The sequence below is a fragment of the Panthera pardus genome, unplaced genomic scaffold (genome assembly GCF_024362965.1).
Source record: "Panthera pardus isolate Hobbes unplaced genomic scaffold, ASM2436296v1 HiC_scaffold_1, whole genome shotgun sequence".
NCBI lineage: Eukaryota > Metazoa > Chordata > Mammalia > Carnivora > Felidae > Panthera > Panthera pardus.
The window spans coordinates 68,019,894-68,038,896 of record NW_026526654.1 but is presented as its reverse complement, the minus strand read 5'-3'; the positions used below and the strand labels follow the sequence as shown (position 1 = coordinate 68,038,896).

At 36.7% G+C, this 19,003-nt stretch overlaps 1 protein-coding gene across 4 annotated transcripts in view; it reads left to right on the top strand.

Moving 5' to 3' along the window:
- SUCLA2 (succinate-CoA ligase ADP-forming subunit beta) overlaps positions 1-15,259 on the top strand; it is a 43,372-nt gene extending 28,113 nt beyond the window's left edge. For all 4 annotated transcript variants that reach the window (XM_019447563.2, XM_053899511.1, XM_053899500.1 and 1 more), the window contains exons 6-11: positions 2,545-2,683; positions 6,392-6,553; positions 6,649-6,791; positions 11,815-11,935; positions 12,391-12,479; positions 14,477-15,259. In XM_019447563.2, coding sequence (XP_019303108.1) covers positions 2,545-2,683; positions 6,392-6,553; positions 6,649-6,791; positions 11,815-11,935; positions 12,391-12,479; positions 14,477-14,551 — 729 coding nt within the window. In that variant the 3' untranslated portion in view covers positions 14,552-15,259. The remainder of the gene's footprint in view (positions 1-2,544; positions 2,684-6,391; positions 6,554-6,648; positions 6,792-11,814; positions 11,936-12,390; positions 12,480-14,476) is intronic.
- Positions 15,260-19,003: the final 3,744 nt, after the last annotated feature.

Here is a 19,003-nt window from a genome sequence, read left to right as displayed (position 1 = left end):
AGCCTTTAAAGTATCTACAGTAGGGGTGCCTGGATGGCTCAGTCAGTTAAGCATCCAACTTCTGCTCAGGTCATGATCTCACAGTTTGTGAGTTCAAGCCCCTCATCGGGCTCTGTGCTGACAGTTCAGAGCCTGGAGCCTGCTTCAGATTTTGTGTCTCCCTCTCTCTCTCTGCCCCTCCCCCACTCATGCTCTGTCTCTCAAAAATAAAGAAATGTTAAAAAAATTTTTTAGAAGTATCTACAATATTTTCCTTAAGTATTTTAATACTTGTCTTTAAAAGGCAAGGATTATTTTAATTAGCCCCTATACCATTGTCATACCTAGTAAAATTAATAATTCTTTATAATCATTACCTACCCATTCATTCAAATTCCCTTGTCTCAAGTTTTTCATTTTTTTTTTCTTTTATAATTTGTATATAATTTCTCAGGCTGATTATCCTCTACTTACTGGTATTTGACTTTTTGCAAAAATCATATACACCCTTAAAGAATTTAAGATTTGTATGAGAATTATAATTTGTATGAGTTGGGATCCATATAAGGTCTTTCATTGCTATTGGTTATTGTCTCATAGGTCTTTTTCTAATTTATAAGTTTTCTTTCCCTCACTCTCTTCATCCTTCTTTCGTTTGTTGAAGCAACTGGGGTGATTATGGTTTATTGTTTATCATAGCCTGGATTTTACATACCCATGGTGGCATTTAATGTGTTCCAATCTCCCCTTTGTTTCCTGTAAATTGTATGGAATGGTAGGGACACTGTCTTATATATTCCTATAATCTGATTTTTTTGGAGGGAAGTGGTTGATGGATACTTTTGAGAATCTGATGAAAGCTATGGGCTTTTAGTGTCTGCACATAAACAATAATTTTTGCCTATACTTTAGTCTTCTGTACTGTCCTTTTTTGTGTGCTTCTTCCCCACTTTCTGTCCACCACCTTCTCCAAAAAAAAAAAAAACAAAAAAACCCAACCGTGAAGTTTAATACCATAGCCTGTGAGAGTTGACTGGTAAGGTTGGAATACTGCTATTAAATTGTTTAGTTTGGATATGAAAAATAAGTGACCCATCTTAAAAGAAAAGTTTGAATATTAAAGTTTGAATAAAATTAATGTGTATTAGTGGGAAACTCTGTCAAAATAAGCTTATGATATTGAAGTACAGTAGAGCAAGAATTTTTGACTAGCACAAAAGTTTAAAGGAGATAGCAAAATTACCTTGATAAAGTCATTGAAGCAAGATAATGGTATAAAGGTTTAAAGGGGACAGAGAGAGACTTGATTCATTAGGTAGTTATGTGAGAATGATGACTGGACAGTTAAATTTAGATGAGAAAGAATGCTTGATTTTGAAGAACACTTGAAGGAATAATCTACTCAGGTTATAGCTCTTTGAGTGAAGAGCAGAAATGCTACCTAGCACAGTGTTTGGCAAATTAATGTCTTTCTGGGTTGATCAGAATTCTGTTGCAATTCTCAAATATTTAGATCTAAAATGGTAGATTATAACCTAGTGAAAATCTTTCTTAATGAAATAATATTTAATTATTCTCATTTATTTCATATTATTCTCTATATGAGATAAGTCTTAATTGAAAATGCCATTTTTTTTGGCTGATTATCCTCTTACTGGTATTTGACTTTTTGCAAAAATCATATTCACCCTTAAAGAATTTAAGATTTTCTGTAATTAAAATTCAAATGTATTGCAGCCTTAGATAGTAGTTAGAAAAGAGGAAAACCTCCTTCATAGTGTTCTTGAGCAATTGCAGCAGTTAGAATAAATATATAGACATGTAGCTTCTGTATCAGTGGTTCAGAATTGCTTATGGAACTTCAAAAATTATGAAAGGCTTGGTCCACTGTAGGACTTGTAAACCAGAACTTCTAGTTTGGAACTTTGGTATGTGTATTTTTTAAAAAGCTCTTCAGGTATATATCTAGTTAGGAATCTCTGCTCAAGACTGTACACCCCTCTATTAGAATAGAAGCTTAAGTAACTGTATCTTTTGGGCCTATCTTATATTAGATACTCAGTAGATTTCTGAATGAATGCAGTTATACTGGTTTGACTGAATGCGTCCTAATTGCTTGGTAGACACTGTTCATACATTACTTAAAAGGTAAAATCAAGTGATTTAATATTTTTGCCGTCATTTGGACCATTGGGATTGTCAGTCCACCTTTTATATGTCTTTTAATAAAATATAAGCCTCTTTCAGTTTAGGTTTGCCATAAGGCTTAGAGGCAATATGAAGGCAATGGAATAAACACTGGAACTGGAATCTAGTCAGGACTTCATTTCTCTGAATCTCTTTCTCATTTGTAAAATGGCCATACTACTTGTCTTGTGGGAATTTTGAATACAAAGTTTTATTGAACCACTTAGTAGTATAGTGGCTGCTATTTCAGTCATTCATGTTTGACTACAAACAATTCATACTTATTTAAGTGATAAGCTAGAAGGTTTTTATTTACGTAATTTAATGTTGATTGGACATATGCAACATACATATAATAAAGAGACAAATTGATTTCAGCTTGCACAGAAGATGGGATTTCCACCTAATATTGTGGACTCTGCAGCAGAAAATATGATCAAGCTTTACAACCTTTTCCTGAAATATGATGCAACTATGGTAGAAATAAATCCAATGGTAGAGGATTCGGATGGAGCCGGTAAGGGATCTTTTCTTTTTTATCAAACACTGATTCTGTATTTATCCACCAATTGTATGCTTCAGTAAGGAAGTTGAATTCATAAGGAAGTGAACTCTTTCCTATGTAGAAACTTATTTTATAATAAATTGAATGTGAACAAATATGAAGGATAAATACCTATTAAAACAAACACTTAAAGTGTATATTTATGTACACACAGGGAGGTTAAAGCTGCACTGTCCAGTATGGGGGCTTCCAGCCACACGTGGCGATTAAAATTAATTAAAATATTCCTCAGTCGAACTAGTCACATTGCAACTGCTCGGTAGCCACATGTGGTTACCTTATCAGATAGCACACATACAGAATATTGCCATCATTGCAGAAAGTTCTTTTGGGCAGTGCTGATGAGAGTAATTAGTGTCGTAGTGAGTAAATGGCAGTAGTTTTGAGGAACTAGCCATCTTAGTCTCCCACAAGTTTCAGACTTTAGAGTTGTCATGGGTCTTTATTATACAAAGGGTAGAGTCTGGTGCTTGCTTCCTTTTAATATTTCTATCCAACAGAGAAGTAAGATTAGCTTGTCACTTTACACCTTTTCTTTTGCATGTATTTAAAGGAAAATCAGATTCTGAATGATCATACCTTCCATGTATAGCCATTTAAAAAATATAAGTTGCATTATTGTAGCCTAAATTTTTCTTGATACTTTATATTAACTGCATTACTTGATTTTGTTTCAAGTCACTTTGGATATTTTAATCTCTTAAGCATTTGTAGATCATCTTTCACTTGTATACTTTTAATTAGGTACATTCTTTATTATAGAAATGGATTTTTAGTTGGTCATTTATATGATTGTATAAAGAAGAATGAGTAAATTCTCTTGTGATCATAGAGGTCATTTATAAAACTAAAAAATTTTTTTATAAAGAGTAAAGGCTGATGCACATTTTCAAAATGAAATGTTCAGTGAAGGAGAATTATTTGTATAAAAGTTTTTTTGTTTTGTTTTGCTTCTGTAATAATAACATTGAAAGCAAGACTCCTGAATTACTTTCAGCTGTGAAATTCTACAGCCATATTCTGTTGGTGAGGGAATGTCTTTGTTCTCTTAAAAACTAATTTTTTTCCCTTTGTATTTTAGTTTATCTTTTCTTTTCTTTGTATGCATTTCTATATATTTTGAAGGAGTTTTTTTTTTTTTTTTTTTTTTTTTCCTTTTTGATTAAGGGCATCGTATTTACAGAAAATTTGCAAAGTACCAAGAAACATAGGTAGGTTGGAAAAACTTCCTATAACCTCATTACCTACCATCGTTTTTTTTTTTTTTCCTTAAAGTTTATTTATTATTTATTTTGGGAGCGAGAGGTAGAGAAAGCAGGGAGGGACAGAGAGAGAGGGAGAGAAAATCCCAAGTAGGCTCCACACTGTCAGCACGGAGCCTGACATAGGGCTTGATCTCACGAACCGTGAAATTTATGGCCTGAGCCGGGATCAAGACTTGGATGCTTAGCTGACTGAGCCACCCAGATCCCCCCCACCCCACCACAAACATCCTTTTTAATATTTTAGTTCATTTCAGCCTGTTCTGTAATTGGGATCATATTATCTATTCAGTTTATATCTTTCCCTTTTTAAACTTAAGACTACATGATAAAATTTTTGATGTTAAATATTTTTCAGTTTTTAAAGGCTTGTATATTATTTGTATATAAGTCTTTGCAGCCTTGATTAACTTTCGCATAGAATCTTAGAAGTAGAATTTTGGAATTGAAGAGTAATGATATTTTAACATGTTTGATTATTGGGCCAGGATAATAACATTTTGAGATGTATTTTGCCAGATTGTTGTCTGGAAAAGTTGTTCTAACTTACAGAGTGTCCATTTCAATGCCTACTTGTGCCAGAAGTGACTGTTATCTTGGTTTTAAACTCTGTCAAACTGCTAATCAGGACATGGTATCTTATTTTTCAATTCTTTGATTATTTGTGATGTTGAGAATTTTTCATGTTTATCGGACATACATTTTCCTCAGTAGACTGCAAAGTTTCTGTTGATGTCCTTTGGCAGCTGTGTTAGTTCCCAGTGGTTGCTGTAACAAATTACTATAAACTGGACATAGAAATCTAGGTTGATATGTCTTTTTTTGTCCTTTCAAATACTTTCTCCTGCCCCATTCTTCTTTCTACTTCCAATATTACATGTTAGATAACATGATACTGTTTAACAGGTCACTTCCCCCCCCCCCCCCCGCCCCCTCCAGATTGGATAACTTCTGTTTATCTATCTTAAAGTCCATTGACCCATCTCTAATAAATATGTTGTTAAGCCCACCCAGTGAATTTATCATTTTAGGTGTTGTGCTTTTTAGTTCTAGATTTTTTTTTTATAGTTTTATTTGCTACTGAGGTACCTATCTAGTCCTTTATTATGGCCATATTTTTCTTTAAATCCTTAAGCATATTTAAAATAACTTTCACAGTCCTCTGATTTTAAATCTGGATCGTGTTGGGTTTGGTTTTTCTTGTCTCCTTTTTCTCTTTACCATTGGTCACACTTTCCTATTTTTCTTTCATGGATATAGTAATTTTTAGTTGCATACTGGACATTTTGTAAAATATGGTGTAGAGACGAAATTCTTTTATTTTCCTCTGGAAGAATGTTGATTTTTATTGTTATTTGTAGTTAACTTAGCAGGACTTGAAACTTTGTCTCATGTTGGGCAGGCTTCTGGGCTGAAACCGATCACTTCTTTCAGCCTTTTATCAAGTACAGCAAGGAGAATGTTGCAGTTATATTGGGGTGAGGAAGGGATAAAGCACTGAAAAGTGAAGTTGGGAGAATTGACCTTCATATGAGTCATTTTGGTAGAGTGCTTGAAGTAAAACCTGATTAGAATGGGTTTAAGGGAGGATTGCAGGAGAAAAATTTGTACCATGAGTTTAGGCAAAGGGGCTGGCAGATGTAAATATTTTAGGTTTTGTAGGCCACGAATGATGCTTTTCTTCATATTTTTGTTCTCCTTCTTTCTTTTCCCTTCTTTGTTCTTCACAACCCATTAAAAATATGTAAAAATGTGAAACCCATTCTTTGCTTACAGGCAATACCAAATAGGCATAGGCCATATCTGGGCCATGGGCCATATTGTTTTTTTGCTGACCCTTGGTTTAAACAGACAATTTGTTCAAGGACTTTTGCTGTACATGAAGTGAAGGGTAAGGGGGAAGAGGTTGCAAAATATATTTTTCTTTCTTTTTTAAGGTGGGAAAAATAACAGCATTTTTGCAAGTTGTTGGGATTTAGCCAGTAGGTAAAGGGGGGCACTTTATAATGCAGGAAAGGTAGAATTGCCAGAACAATGTCTCTGAGTAAGTGAGAGGGAGTGGGGTCCAGGGTGCAAGTGACAGGGTTAGCCAGGTGCATGGATGGTTAATTTTTGGCAATTTTAAAACAAATTTTAAGTGTTTTTGAAGTGGACTTTTTTTTCTCTTTTATCTGTTATCATCTGCCTAGGGTGGGTGTGGAACTACTAACTTTGATGGAGCAGTTTTAATTCCCAAATATTCTTTTTTAATAAACAGTTTGAATACATTGTGAACATAAATTGAAATACTTTCAATAAATAACAAAACCTAATTTTCCCCTAAACTAAGAACTACTATTGGTTAGTTTATTGTGTCTGTCTTGAAATTAAGATCACTTTCTTTTTCTTCCTTTCACAGTGCTGTGCATGGATGCAAAGATTAATTTTGATTCTAATTCAGCTTATCGTCAGAAGAAAATCTTTGACTTACAGGACTGGACCCAGGAAGACGAAAGGGACAAAGATGCAGCTAAGGCAGATCTGAACTACATTGGCCTTGACGGAAATATAGGCTGCCTAGGTACTGTGTGTTTTTATGTTAAAGTTGGATTGGCTGAGCTTAGTTTGTTTTCTCTGGGTCTGTTGCTTATACAAATCATTTTCCCCTCTTGATAGTAAATGGTGCTGGTTTGGCTATGGCCACAATGGATATAATAAAACTTCATGGAGGGACTCCAGCGAACTTTCTTGATGTTGGTGGTGGTGCTACAGTCCATCAAGTAACAGAAGCATTTAAACTCATCACTTCAGATAAAAAGGTAAAATTCGAATGACGAGAAGTAACTTGATTAATTAGTAGATGTGGTCATTACAAGAGTAGACCGTTATAATTCAAAAAGACATCACTAGTTTGGAAAAAGCTCCTGAAATAATGCAATAAAAGTTAACTAGAAAAAAAAGATAAAGATTCCCACTCTAATTTAGAAAACAAGATGAAGATATATTAGATGGTATTAGGTAATACTATAAATGGTAGTGATCTGGTGTAGAAGCCATTCCTGTGGAAAAATTCTGGAGATGCTAGTTGACCATAAAAGCCCAGAAATCTCAAAAAATCTACAAAGCTACAAACAAAATTAAAATTATTTTAAATTCTATTCACAGGTAATTTTTGTTACTATTGACTTGATCATTTTTTCTTGACTTGTTAGTTCTTGTATATTTCACACACATGTGCATGCACACACACACACACACACACAAAATTTCTCATACACACACTTCCTATTTTCCTTTCTCTCTCTTCCTGTTTGCATATATATTTTTATAGAAACAACTTTATTTGCATATGTATTTTTTATAGAAACAACTTTATTAAGATATAATTCACATGCCATCAAGTTCACTCATTCATATATATCTTTCAAAATATATATTTTGAATTTTTTGGCTAACATATTTTGAGCCACTTTTTCCATTTACTATGTTGTGCTTGTAAAACACTCATTTTAATGTTTGCATAAATCTGTCATATGCAGATATGCCATAAGTTAGAACTCTGACTTTATAAATGATTATCAGAACACAAGAGATGTGAAACATGATCCAAAAGATAGACATATTATCGGTCATTTTTTAAAGAAGTATATCTACTATGTGACCAATGTGGGTTTTGTAAGACTTAATAGAAAAATAAGATAGTGGCTACCTTAGAACTAGTTTTACTGAATTTAGAACTGAGAATTCCTCATTGGTAAAGATAATTTCTTACTCTTTCCTTTTCCTGTGGCTGGAATAATGCTTAGTACACAGAGGTCATTGATAAATATTTATTATTGATGATGCCGACAATGTACATTTTACTTGTGATGCTAGACTCTAGAATTGTTTTTAAAAATTTAATTTACCATTCTTTGAGCCTATAGAATTATTTGCCATATTTAGTTTTACAAAAAGCATTGAACTAAAATGAGAAATAAAAGTGCTTTATTTCCCTTGTTTAATAACTATTCAAAAAAGTAAACAAATCTTATTAGAACTATATTTCTGTAGCTTCTTTTGGGATAAACTCTAAAAAGCAGAGTATTATCTAATTATTTAACTGTTGAATACTTACTAACGTGAACTAAAATTCTAATTACTTTTCTAGGTATGGCTTTTAGGGCCTAGGGACAAGAATAGAGAAAAGCATATGAAGACTTCCAGTGTTGTGGGCTGACAGGAAGGGCATTGGAGTTGGAAACAGGCCAGGAACCTAGGGAGACAATGTAGATAGCATTGAAGTAGCTGTATACTTACCATGTCTCTTTGTGTTGGACACTGTACTTGGCATTTGGGAATACATGGTTACTTTGCTCAAGGCATTTATAGTCTGACTGGGGTGATAAAGTGAGTGTAGTGTTGTGGAAGAACAGAAGACTGAGCCGGTAACTGGGAGAATCAGGGTGGCCTTCACTGAATGAATGATTCCTTGAGCTGTCTTGAGAAATTGAATGAGTTAGGCAAGAGGAAGAATATACAAAGGCATGTAGAGTCCAAAGAAGACCACTGTGTTTATGGAATGGGAAGATGCTTATGCATAAGAATATAGCATTATTGGAATGAATGATTAATGTTGGCAGTTGAGACCACACTGTAAAGATCTCTTTTATCTGTAGTTAGGGAATTTGGATTTTAACCCCCTTATCCTAGTCCATATATATCATATATATATCATATATATATGTGTGTGTGTGCGTGTATGTATATATCTCCATCCCCTTTCTCTTTATTAATTGTATATATGACTTAATATATATTTAATTATATATTATATCATTATTATATATTATATGTTATAGTTATATGATATATAATAATTATATTAAACATGTAATATTAATATATGTTTAAAAGAAAGTAACTCTGCTACTATAGGGTGAAATGGAGAGAAGAGAGGCACTGTCAGGAGAGATCAATTTGGTTGTTATACCTACTTGTTCAAAAATATTGAGAAGTCCTGGACAAAGGCAGTGTCAGTAAGAATAAAGGAAAGAAACCTGATTTAGAGGCATTTCTGAAATAGAATCATTAAATTCATTTTTCCCCCGTTTTGTGTTGGGAGGCCATGGAGAAGGGTTGGTTAGGTTAACTTTAGGACTCTTGGTTGGAGGGAATCATTGGGTGGTGATACCTTTTGTGCTGTCAGAGGCAAAGTAGAGAAATAGGTATTTCTGAATGAATGTGTTAAGTTTGGGTTGTGGTGACTGTATCTAGCAGGCAGTGGTAAGGATACTATACTTCCTATAATGGTTGGATGTATATTTGACAGTCCTCAGCACTGTGAGAAAAGTTGAAGTGTTAGGAGTTGGTAACATGACCCATGTGAGTGAGATGAGGAAACCAAGAGTGGAACCTTCTCCCCTTCTCCTCCCCTCCCCTCCCCGCCCTCCCGGAAGAAGGATTGAATAGAGAAGGAAGACCCAATAAAAGAGAAAAAAGAAACCGACAGATAGTTGCTGATGAGGAGAAAGCGGTGACATCCAAGGGCAAGGTGCAGGGTTTTGAGAAGTAAGGGATGGGCAGTAGTGTCCATCTGCAGGAGTGATCAGGCAGAGTAAGGATTGAACTGATGATTGGGAACCCTAGCAAGAACAGTAGGGGAGAAGGGGGCAGAGACCAGGTTGTAATGGGTTGAACTGTGATCAGGAATTGAGGGAATGGAGACATCCAGGCGAGATTACGTTTTCAGGGTACTTTTTCTGAAGGCACAGAAGAACATAGTGTTAGCAGTTGAATGGAGGTGGGATCGAGGAGAGCTATTTAGTGTGTGTTTGTTTGCTTGTTTGTTTAGAAGACCAGGAAGATGAGCTGTTTCTAGCTGGAGAGAGAAGAGATTTGAGGATGAAGAAGAGAGTGAGTATAGTCAACAGAGTGAAGGCCTGGGGAGATACAACACAGTAATTAGGGGATGAGATTAGTTTTCGACTCTCTCCTTGAGGTGTCATTGGAGAAAGGAAGATCACGTGTTAAAAATGAGAGTCCTTGAAGTGGGATAGGAGACTTATGAGGGAAGTGAGATGTATGAGACAGACCACTAAAGAAAGGGTTGCTGATGAAGAGTCATTATTGTGCCACCCTTCAGGTTACGCTAGTGTATCAGGGTTGTTGTTGTTGTTCTCATTTTTTTGCTTTTCCTTGAAGTTGGGATGAGTAAACTGATTGGTTGAAATCATCCAGTGGTGCACTCTTTGAAGGGATGGCAGAGGCATACTGGTCTTGACAGAGGTAGGGTATGGAGGAATTAAGCATGCAGCTGACAGTATCATTGGATTGCTCAGCCACAGGTTCTGGGCTCGGTAGTGAAGAAAGTCAGATCTGCTGAGAGTCTGGGAAATTAGAACAAGGTTCAGGGAGTAGAGGCTTTTAAGAGGAAAAGACTGGGTTTTGATGGAGTTAGAGATAATAGGCACAAGGAGAGGAGGTTAAGCAGAGTGTGATTTACATAGCTGATATTCTAGAAACGTTCATTCTGGTCAAGTCAAGGATTTGGCTTTGGTGGTAATTAGTTGAAATGGACTGGAGGTAAAAGTGACATTGTAGAGATCTAGTAACTTTAAGTCCAGAGTGTTAGATGATGCTTGGGGTATGCGTTGAAGCTATGCAGGATGAGGTGGGAGGGAGGGAGATAAGAGGGTGCCAAGGTCATTATGAATTCTAGTCTATTTCTTCATTTCTTAAAGGTCTAGAAATAAGAGTGGTAAAGATAAGGAATGGATAGCATTGTTCAGTGTTTTTCAACCTTTTTAATGTCCTGTCATTCACAGAAGATGATATTTCAAAGGGGTATAGGCGATAAATAGAGAAGGTTGCTTATAGTCAGAGGCCACTGTCCCAGAGGCCCTAGCTGTCCCAGAACCTTCCTAGCTGCCCAAAGGGTAGAGGGGAACAATATCTTGGTATGTCTGTGACCCATTTGTATCATTTGTAGCTCACTAGTTGGAAGCTCTGGTATAGGTGAATGAAGACTTTTTTTTTTTTGTTTTTTTAATGTTTTATTTTTGAGAGAGAGAGAGAGAGAGAGCATGGGTGGGAGAGGGGTAGAGAGAGAGGGGACACGGGATCTGACGCAGGCTCCATGCTGACAGCAGCGAGCCCGATGTGGGGCTTGAACTCATGAACTGTGAGATCATGACCTCAGCTGAAACCAAGAGTCTGGCACTCAATCAACTGAGCCACCCAGGTATTCCTGAACTAAGACTCTTTAAGAAATAAAAAAGATTTGGGGGAGGAAATGATCAAAGAACAGTGATTCAGACTTATCAGTGATGATGAAAGAATGCTGATCCAAACGGGCCTTGAGGTTTGGATGTGAAGTGTAGCCAGGAGTGGGTATTCAGGAGAAGTTGAGTGATTTTGAGGTTCTGCTTTGTGTGAGAAGTTGGTTGAGTTGATGGGGATAAATGAAGAACGAATGATAGTCAGGTAGTGAACACTAAATTGGAGATCTTGCATGTGACATTATCTTAAATCATGATCTGGGGCAGTCTTGTTGGTGTGGTGTATGGCTATGCTTAATAGAAAACGAGTAAATGCAGTCCGGAAGTCTTTGTCATATGGGAGGAGACTAGAGAATATGAGCCAGTCATTGAAATTACCCAGATTGGGGAGAATAAGTTCTGGTGGGTGGTGGGCTGCATAAATTTTAGTGATGAGAGTACAGAGAGTATGATGGTTTGATCTGAAAATGTTACCATGGAATTAATTTGTATCCTAAGGCAGACACTAGTATTTTCTTGGGAAGGAAGGATACCTACTCCTTGGTTTTTAAGTTTTAATCTACAAAAAGCATTTTATTCACAGGTACTGGCTATTCTGGTTAACATTTTTGGAGGAATCATGCGGTGTGATGTTATTGCACAGGGTATCGTTATGGCAGTAAAGGATTTGGAAATTAAAATACCAATTGTGGTACGGTTACAAGGTGAGTGTAAAAGATATCTTGCAGTTGTTCCTTGAACTCGAATTGTTTAAAAGTTCCTAATTCCAAGGAGTTCGGTTCATTTAAAATACAGTTTTCAAATAGCTATGTCTTTCAAATAAAAATGTTATGTAATAGGAATTTTTTTAAATGTGGGTTTAAAAAAAATTCTGACATTGGGCAAAAATATTTATAATTTTGCTTGGTATAATTTGGCACATGATTTATTTGTTGTGCTTTGTTTTGAATTCTGACTTTCCTGAGTTACCATTGACATGGTAAACCAAGATATTTCATGAGGTAACTCTGGACTTTTACAGTATTTTCTTTGGTTTTAGAAGCATTTATATTAAATAATGGAAGTACTCCTATGTTGAAATTTCATATTGTGGCAGACATTTTAAATGATTTTGTGTAAATATTTAAAACATCTTTATATTTGCATAAATCATTTCCAGGTACAAGAGTTGATGATGCTAAGGCCCTGATAACAGACAGTGGACTTAAAATTCTTGCTTGTGATGACTTGGATGAAGCTGCTAAAATGGTAAGCAGGCTATGCTAATCTAGGGACAGATTTGCGAAGTGTGTAAGATGGATGATAGGTGTAAGGGGTCCAGTGCTCCGAATATGCAGCTAAAACACTCATTATTAGCAATATTAGCCTGTTCATTTTAGAATCTAAGTTTTATTTATTTATTTATTTATTTATTTATTTATTTGACAGAGAGTGTGCACATATATGCACGTGGAAGGTGGGGGTGGGGAGGGGTAGAGGGAGCAGGAGAGAGAGAGTCTTAAACAGGCACCACGCTCAGCACTGAGCCTCAGCCAGCCCAGGGCTCAATCCCACAGCGCTGGTTCAATACCTGAGCTGAAGTCGAGTTGGATGCTTAACTGACTGAACCACCCAGGCACCCATAATTTATTTATTTTTAAAGGAATTTTTGTTTTATATTATATAGATATTGCGTGGTTCCAAAGTCAAAACTATAAAACAAGGTATATTCAGAGAATCTAGCTTTTATACTCATTCCCTGTTTCTTCTTTCCCCACACATAACCAGTTTTTAAAAGAGGTCTTTAGTTCATCCTTCCAATTTTTAAAATGATAAGCAAATAATGTGTGTGTATATGTATCTGTGTGTGTTTGTCTGTCTACATTTCTCACATTATTTGATGGTAATATGTATTTTACCTCACTTCTTTTACTTAATAACCTATCTTGAAGCACACCCCATAGTAGACATAAAGGTGTTTTGAAAATGAGAACTTTTGATTCTTTCCTACCTTTGTTTATAGACATTTTACGGAATACTCTGGGGCTATATGGTTTAATCAGCAATAGGCTTTTGAGATTTGCTAAGTTAGTATGTTATCATTTTGTAAAAATAATAAAGGTCTTTTGTCCTTCTTTGGGACATACTTTGGGAAAGTACTCACTGGTAAATAAAAATCAGTTGCACTTTAGTGACACAGGGACTTACACTTAATCTTGAGTTTAAGATTTTGAGCAAAGGAATGGTAGACAGAGGTGTTCCAGAAAGCTTTGTGGACATGGAAAGAAAGTAGAAGAATCCGTAGAATCTTGATTAAATGGACCCCTGACAGATAAAAGTGAGCAGGTGGTTTAATTTGTGACTAGTGTTTTTCTTCTGACTATGAGATTATGGAGGTTATAATAGTATAGATGATAATATGGTGATGATGATGATCATAGCAACTGCTGCCATTTATTGCTTTTTGTGCATGCAATGCTAAGCTTTCTCTACAGGTATTGTCTCATTACAAATGTGGTTATATAATTTCTGGCTTTATAGATGTGGAAACAGAGGCTAAATAAATTATTCACAAGATCACATCATACGTATCAGAATGGGATCTGAACCCAAGGGGCCTAACTTCAAAACCTTCTCTTTACTACTCTATTGGGCAGGAGAGAAGCTGAATTTGTTGTTTGTTTTTTGACATGTTTATTTTGTGTAATGCTTTGTATGGTACCAGCTGGTTAGTCTTAGATTATAGAGACAACATTGCAATTCAGCTTGATGAAAAGTAAAATACTAACTAACTCCCTAAACCCAAGCTCCTATCCCAATATTGCAAGTTCAGGTGTGTACATATTATTTAAACAGATTTTTATTGAGATGTGCTTTGCACTGTGTGGCATCCAGCTAAGACAATTAGAGTTTCTATCTTTAAAAGAGAAAAAAATTTAAGCAATAAGGAAGATTTGTATACATATATCACACATATATATTCAATTGGAATATGTATAAAATATATATACATCTTCAGTCGGAATATATATAAAATCAGTAAGTATTGAATTGAGGCGTGAGTTGTGAATAGTGTCAGATTTGACTATCCTTCAAGAGTGGCAAATGCTTGTAAGAGTGTGAAGTGATTTATAACAATGTCAGAATAGCCCAGATGTTTTAAATGAAAAAGACTTAATGTGCATTAATTTCACATTCATCAGTAGTTCTCATTTTATGGTTTCGTGAAAAGAAGAGATAAAAGATGCTTTGTATTTTCCTTTCAGGTTGTAAAGCTCTCTGAAATAGTGACCTTAGCCAAGCAAGCCCAAGTGGACGTGAAATTTCAGTTGCCGATCTGATCCGAGAACCCAGAGGATGGCTGAAGGTTTTAAATGTGATGTAATCGTTAAAAATACTGTGTTCTGTATTATTATTGTTCCTTTTCTCTTGATTGTGTGGAGATTGTAATTGCCAGCTCGGCACAAAAACTTTTAAAAGCATTTGCTCTGCATTTAATTCTCTGTTCAGAGTGGGCTCTTTGTATAAAGAATGTGTAACGCAGTGATCTCTTTTTTTTGTTGCAACCTTCTTTTTTACTTCTATGGAATGTCACTCGCAGTGTGCCAGTTTATTGTTAGATACAACATTCTTCATTGATAAGAGTCCTATGAATAAAATAAATATGAAGATAAAGCTTTATTCTTTAGCTCTAGAAATATATGTAATTTAGCCTCATTAGTAGAGCAATGTATTAAAACAATGTTTTATATAAGAAGTGTTTATCTTCAGAACCAAATGCCTATCTAAATATATCAATTACTATTTATAAACAGAGCCTTCAAACACTCCCCAAAATATTCTTTTTAAGTATTTCAGTGAAGTAACTTGTTATTTGAACATTGTTTTAACCATTACAAAACACTGATTACTGTATGTTTTCATGATCCTGTGGTATTGATAAGAACCTGTAGGTTTATATCAAATAAAAGGTATATTCACTAAGGACTTGGCAGACAAAATTAATAATGGCAGTTTAAGTTAATAAAAATCTCTCAGTGTAACTCGGATTAATGTTTTTTTTTTCTTTTCTTTTTCCTTTTCTAAGTAAACACAGTAGACGGTGATGTGTTCATCATTGCACTAAACATCTCCAAGGAACTGATTTGTAGATCACGTACTGGGGCATGACATTACATATTATGGAGCTACCTACAAATATTTCCCTTGAATTCTGATATTTATGTGTGAATCATCTAGGACTTTCTTTAAAAAAAAACATAAACATGTTTTCCTTTGTGTCCTTGTGTGTGTATGTATCAGTCTTTTGTTCATTGCTTAGAACAGTTGATATTTAACTGTTAACAGTGTTAATATCATGTGATTAACTGTGTAGATACCATGGAAGGAAAAATCAGTCAGCAGTGACTATGTAACCGTACTGGTGAACATAAGGACTTCTACCTATTTTGATGTTCTTAATATGTGATCATTATACACACACACTATGAGAGACTGCATAGCATAGTGATTATGAGCACAGAATTTGAAAGCAGTCGGTCTGGTTTGAATCTTGGCTCCCTTACTTACTACCTATAAGACTTTGGACAAGTTTTTAAATTTCAGTGTATCTCAGTTTCCTTAGCTCCTTTCTCATCCTGACTAGAATTATTTAGTGGGGAAAGGGAGACATAGACAGAGAAGGACAATGGGTGGTGGAGGGGGAAGGAGAAAGGAGAGAGATTATATAAAGAGAATAGGTAATATATTCAAGTCAACTATACATATATCATTATCTATTAGTCTTTCTTGCTCATATATAAAGAGACTAAATTAGAGCCATAAAACTATTGAAAATTGTGATAAAGTTATAATTAAAAGTCCAAAACTTTGGCTTTTAATTAAAAAAAAAAAAATTATTCCGAAGAATGCTAGCCAATGATGAGAAGAGATTGGCATTTTGTACTAGTTGGGGTCTAGTCAGGAATTTAAAACAATGCTTGGTATTTTGGAGAGGATATAACATAGGTTGTTGGTAATACTAGTGTTTCAGTTATCTAGACTTGCATGATAGATGGCCCTAAAATGTAGTGATTTTCAGACAACACTTACCTCATAGTTTCAGTGGGTCCGTGATTTGGAAGCAGTTTAGGTGGTTTTGCTGCCATAGTCATTTGAAGGCTTGACTAGGGTTAGAGGACCTACTTACAAGATGGCTCACTCACATGGCTGTTGGCCAAAGGCCTCTCAGTTTCTCCCCATGTGGGCCTGTTGACAAGGCTGCTTTAACATCCTTGTGACATGGCAGCTGGCTTCACCCAGAGCAAGTGATCCAAGTGAACAAGGGTAGGAAGCCACAATGCCTTTTGTGTTCTTTTTAAAAATTTTTTTATGTTTGTTTATTTTTGAGAGCGAGAGAGAGCATGAGTAGGAGAAGATAGAGAGAGAGGGAGACGCAGATTCCGAAGCAGGCTCCAGGCTCTGAGCTGTCAGCACAGAGCCTGATGCGGGGCTCCAGCCCACAGACCGGGAGATCATGACCTGAGCCAAAGTTGGCTGCTTAACCAACTGAGCCACCAAGGTGTCCCCCTTTTGTGTTCTCATTTCATTGTCACTTCTGCCACCCTCTTTGTTAGAAATGAGTCACTGAGTCCAGTCCACAAGAGGAGGGGAATTCAGCTCCATTCTTGAAGGGAGAAGTATCAAAGAGTTTATCAACATATTAACGCTGGGAACCTGAAAGAGCAGGTTGGTTGCTGAGTTAACCTGGAGCTAAGACTGAGGTAGTGAGGAGAATCTGGGAGCTGGGAAGGCTTCTGGCGCTTGCGGCCCTGATAAGGAGAGTGCCTTGGCTGGCATGGGGAAACCCTGCCTCAGTGGTGGTCCCAGGAGAACCACAGGAACGTTTATCAGGGAAGGCAAAGAATGAACTGTTTCTAGGATAGAGTGATCAACGGTGGCAAATACAGCCAAGAAGTCTGTGGAATTGCAACAGTATCTAGTGGAACTGAAACAGGATGTGACAACTTGGTAAGAATGACTGCAGTGTAAGGGTGTGGAGGATGTGGGAGTTGAAACAACTGCCTGGTAGCTACTTGGACACCCTCCCACTGCTTCCCCGAAGCGTCACTTCACCCTTGAATATTCTTTTTACAGGCTTGATACTTCCGTCCCTACAGCCCTACCTGCTTCGCGTAAAAAAAAAGCCTACTTTAACATGTGAATTCTTTCTGTTACAGTTGAGTAAATCCATATAAATGACTACTTTCTACAAAGAATATAACCAATTTTGACTATGATATCAGCCTTACAGCAGAACCTAGGATACCAAGCCTGATAGATATTCATACTTTGTAGCAGATGGGATTTTAGAAATCCACACATTAAGGGGCGGGGGGAGGAGACATGTTACAATAAAAACAAAGGGAAGGAGGGAAGAAAGAAAAAGAAAAAGGCAGGCAGGCAAACAGGCAGTACCCCAACAGCCTTAGCAGGACATTGAAGGTTTTAAGTTTTAACAAATATTTTGGTGAGTTGTTTCTGCCTGGCTAAGAATTTTATGTAAAAATTTTTTAAAATGTTTATTTATTTTTGAGAGAGAGAGATACAGAACGTGAGCAGGGGAGGGGCAGAGAGAGAGGGAGACACAGGCTCTGAGCTGTCAGCACAGAGCCCGATGTGGGGCTCAAACTCCTAAGCCTTCGAGCTGTAAGATCATGACCGGAGCCGAAGTTGGCCGCTTAACCGACAACCACCCAGGCACTCAGAATTCTGTTTAAACAAACGTTAAGAGCATGGGCATAAATGTTAGCAGGCTAGGGGGCAGGTGTACTGTAATTACTATGATGCTCTTTGTCCTGTTGAAACACAAGGAAGCAGGTGAGATAAGGCCTGTGGAAAAATCAGTTATCAGATTTGTGTGATTTATTGGGTGGTGGTAGAAAATCTAAAGATTTAGAGGTCTGCACTGTAAAATGAGGAAAAACAAAAGGTTGGTAATTCAGTTGTCTAAAGTTTGATTTAAAACAAAGAGGTGAAGGTGAAGGGATAGAATAATAATTATTTAAAAGTTGGTGTCCCAAGTGACAGCCCGAGGAGAGGACTGGGCAAGGGAGGGACTTGAGGTCATAAAGCCAGGCATCCCGGGGCACCAGCATTTTCTGCCCTCCTCCTCCCCCTCCACCCACCGCCCCTACCCACCTGAGTGTTCTCAGGATGGACTCTAGGGCAGTCTCTGTTCTCCTTTAAAAAAAAATCTAGCTCTGTCAGCTTCTTTTTCCACTTTGAGGAAATTTGAGGGCCTTTGTTATTCATGACCTGGCCTCAGAAGGAGATGACTATGAACAACTTCTGTTTCTTCCCCAGTAACCAACCGTTTCTCTTTTTCATGTCTTTCAATCTTGTGTGTACGTGGTGGCTTTCCTGTGTATTGCCTCCCCTACATGTTTAGTGGGGAGGGGGAACTGCCGTGCAAGCCACCCCCACTTCCCTTCCTTCGCTTGACCTTCTCACTGATGGTGCAGTCAGCGGCAGACTTCCACATCACCTCCTGTGTCATCCATTGTTACTGCTTTCATTCCTCTGGCTTTAGGCTTTACCTACATGAACAAGCAAATATGTGAGGACTCCTGGACTTCACCTGACCCTGTCCATTAGACAGAATAACAGTCCCTTCACAGTTATCCACACCCTAACCCCCGGAAACAATGTGTACGTTACATTGTATGGCAAAGGGATTTTGCAGCTGTGATTAAGGCTGTGGACCTTAAAATAGGGAGATTATCCTGGATTATCCCTGTAGGCTTGTTTTAGTC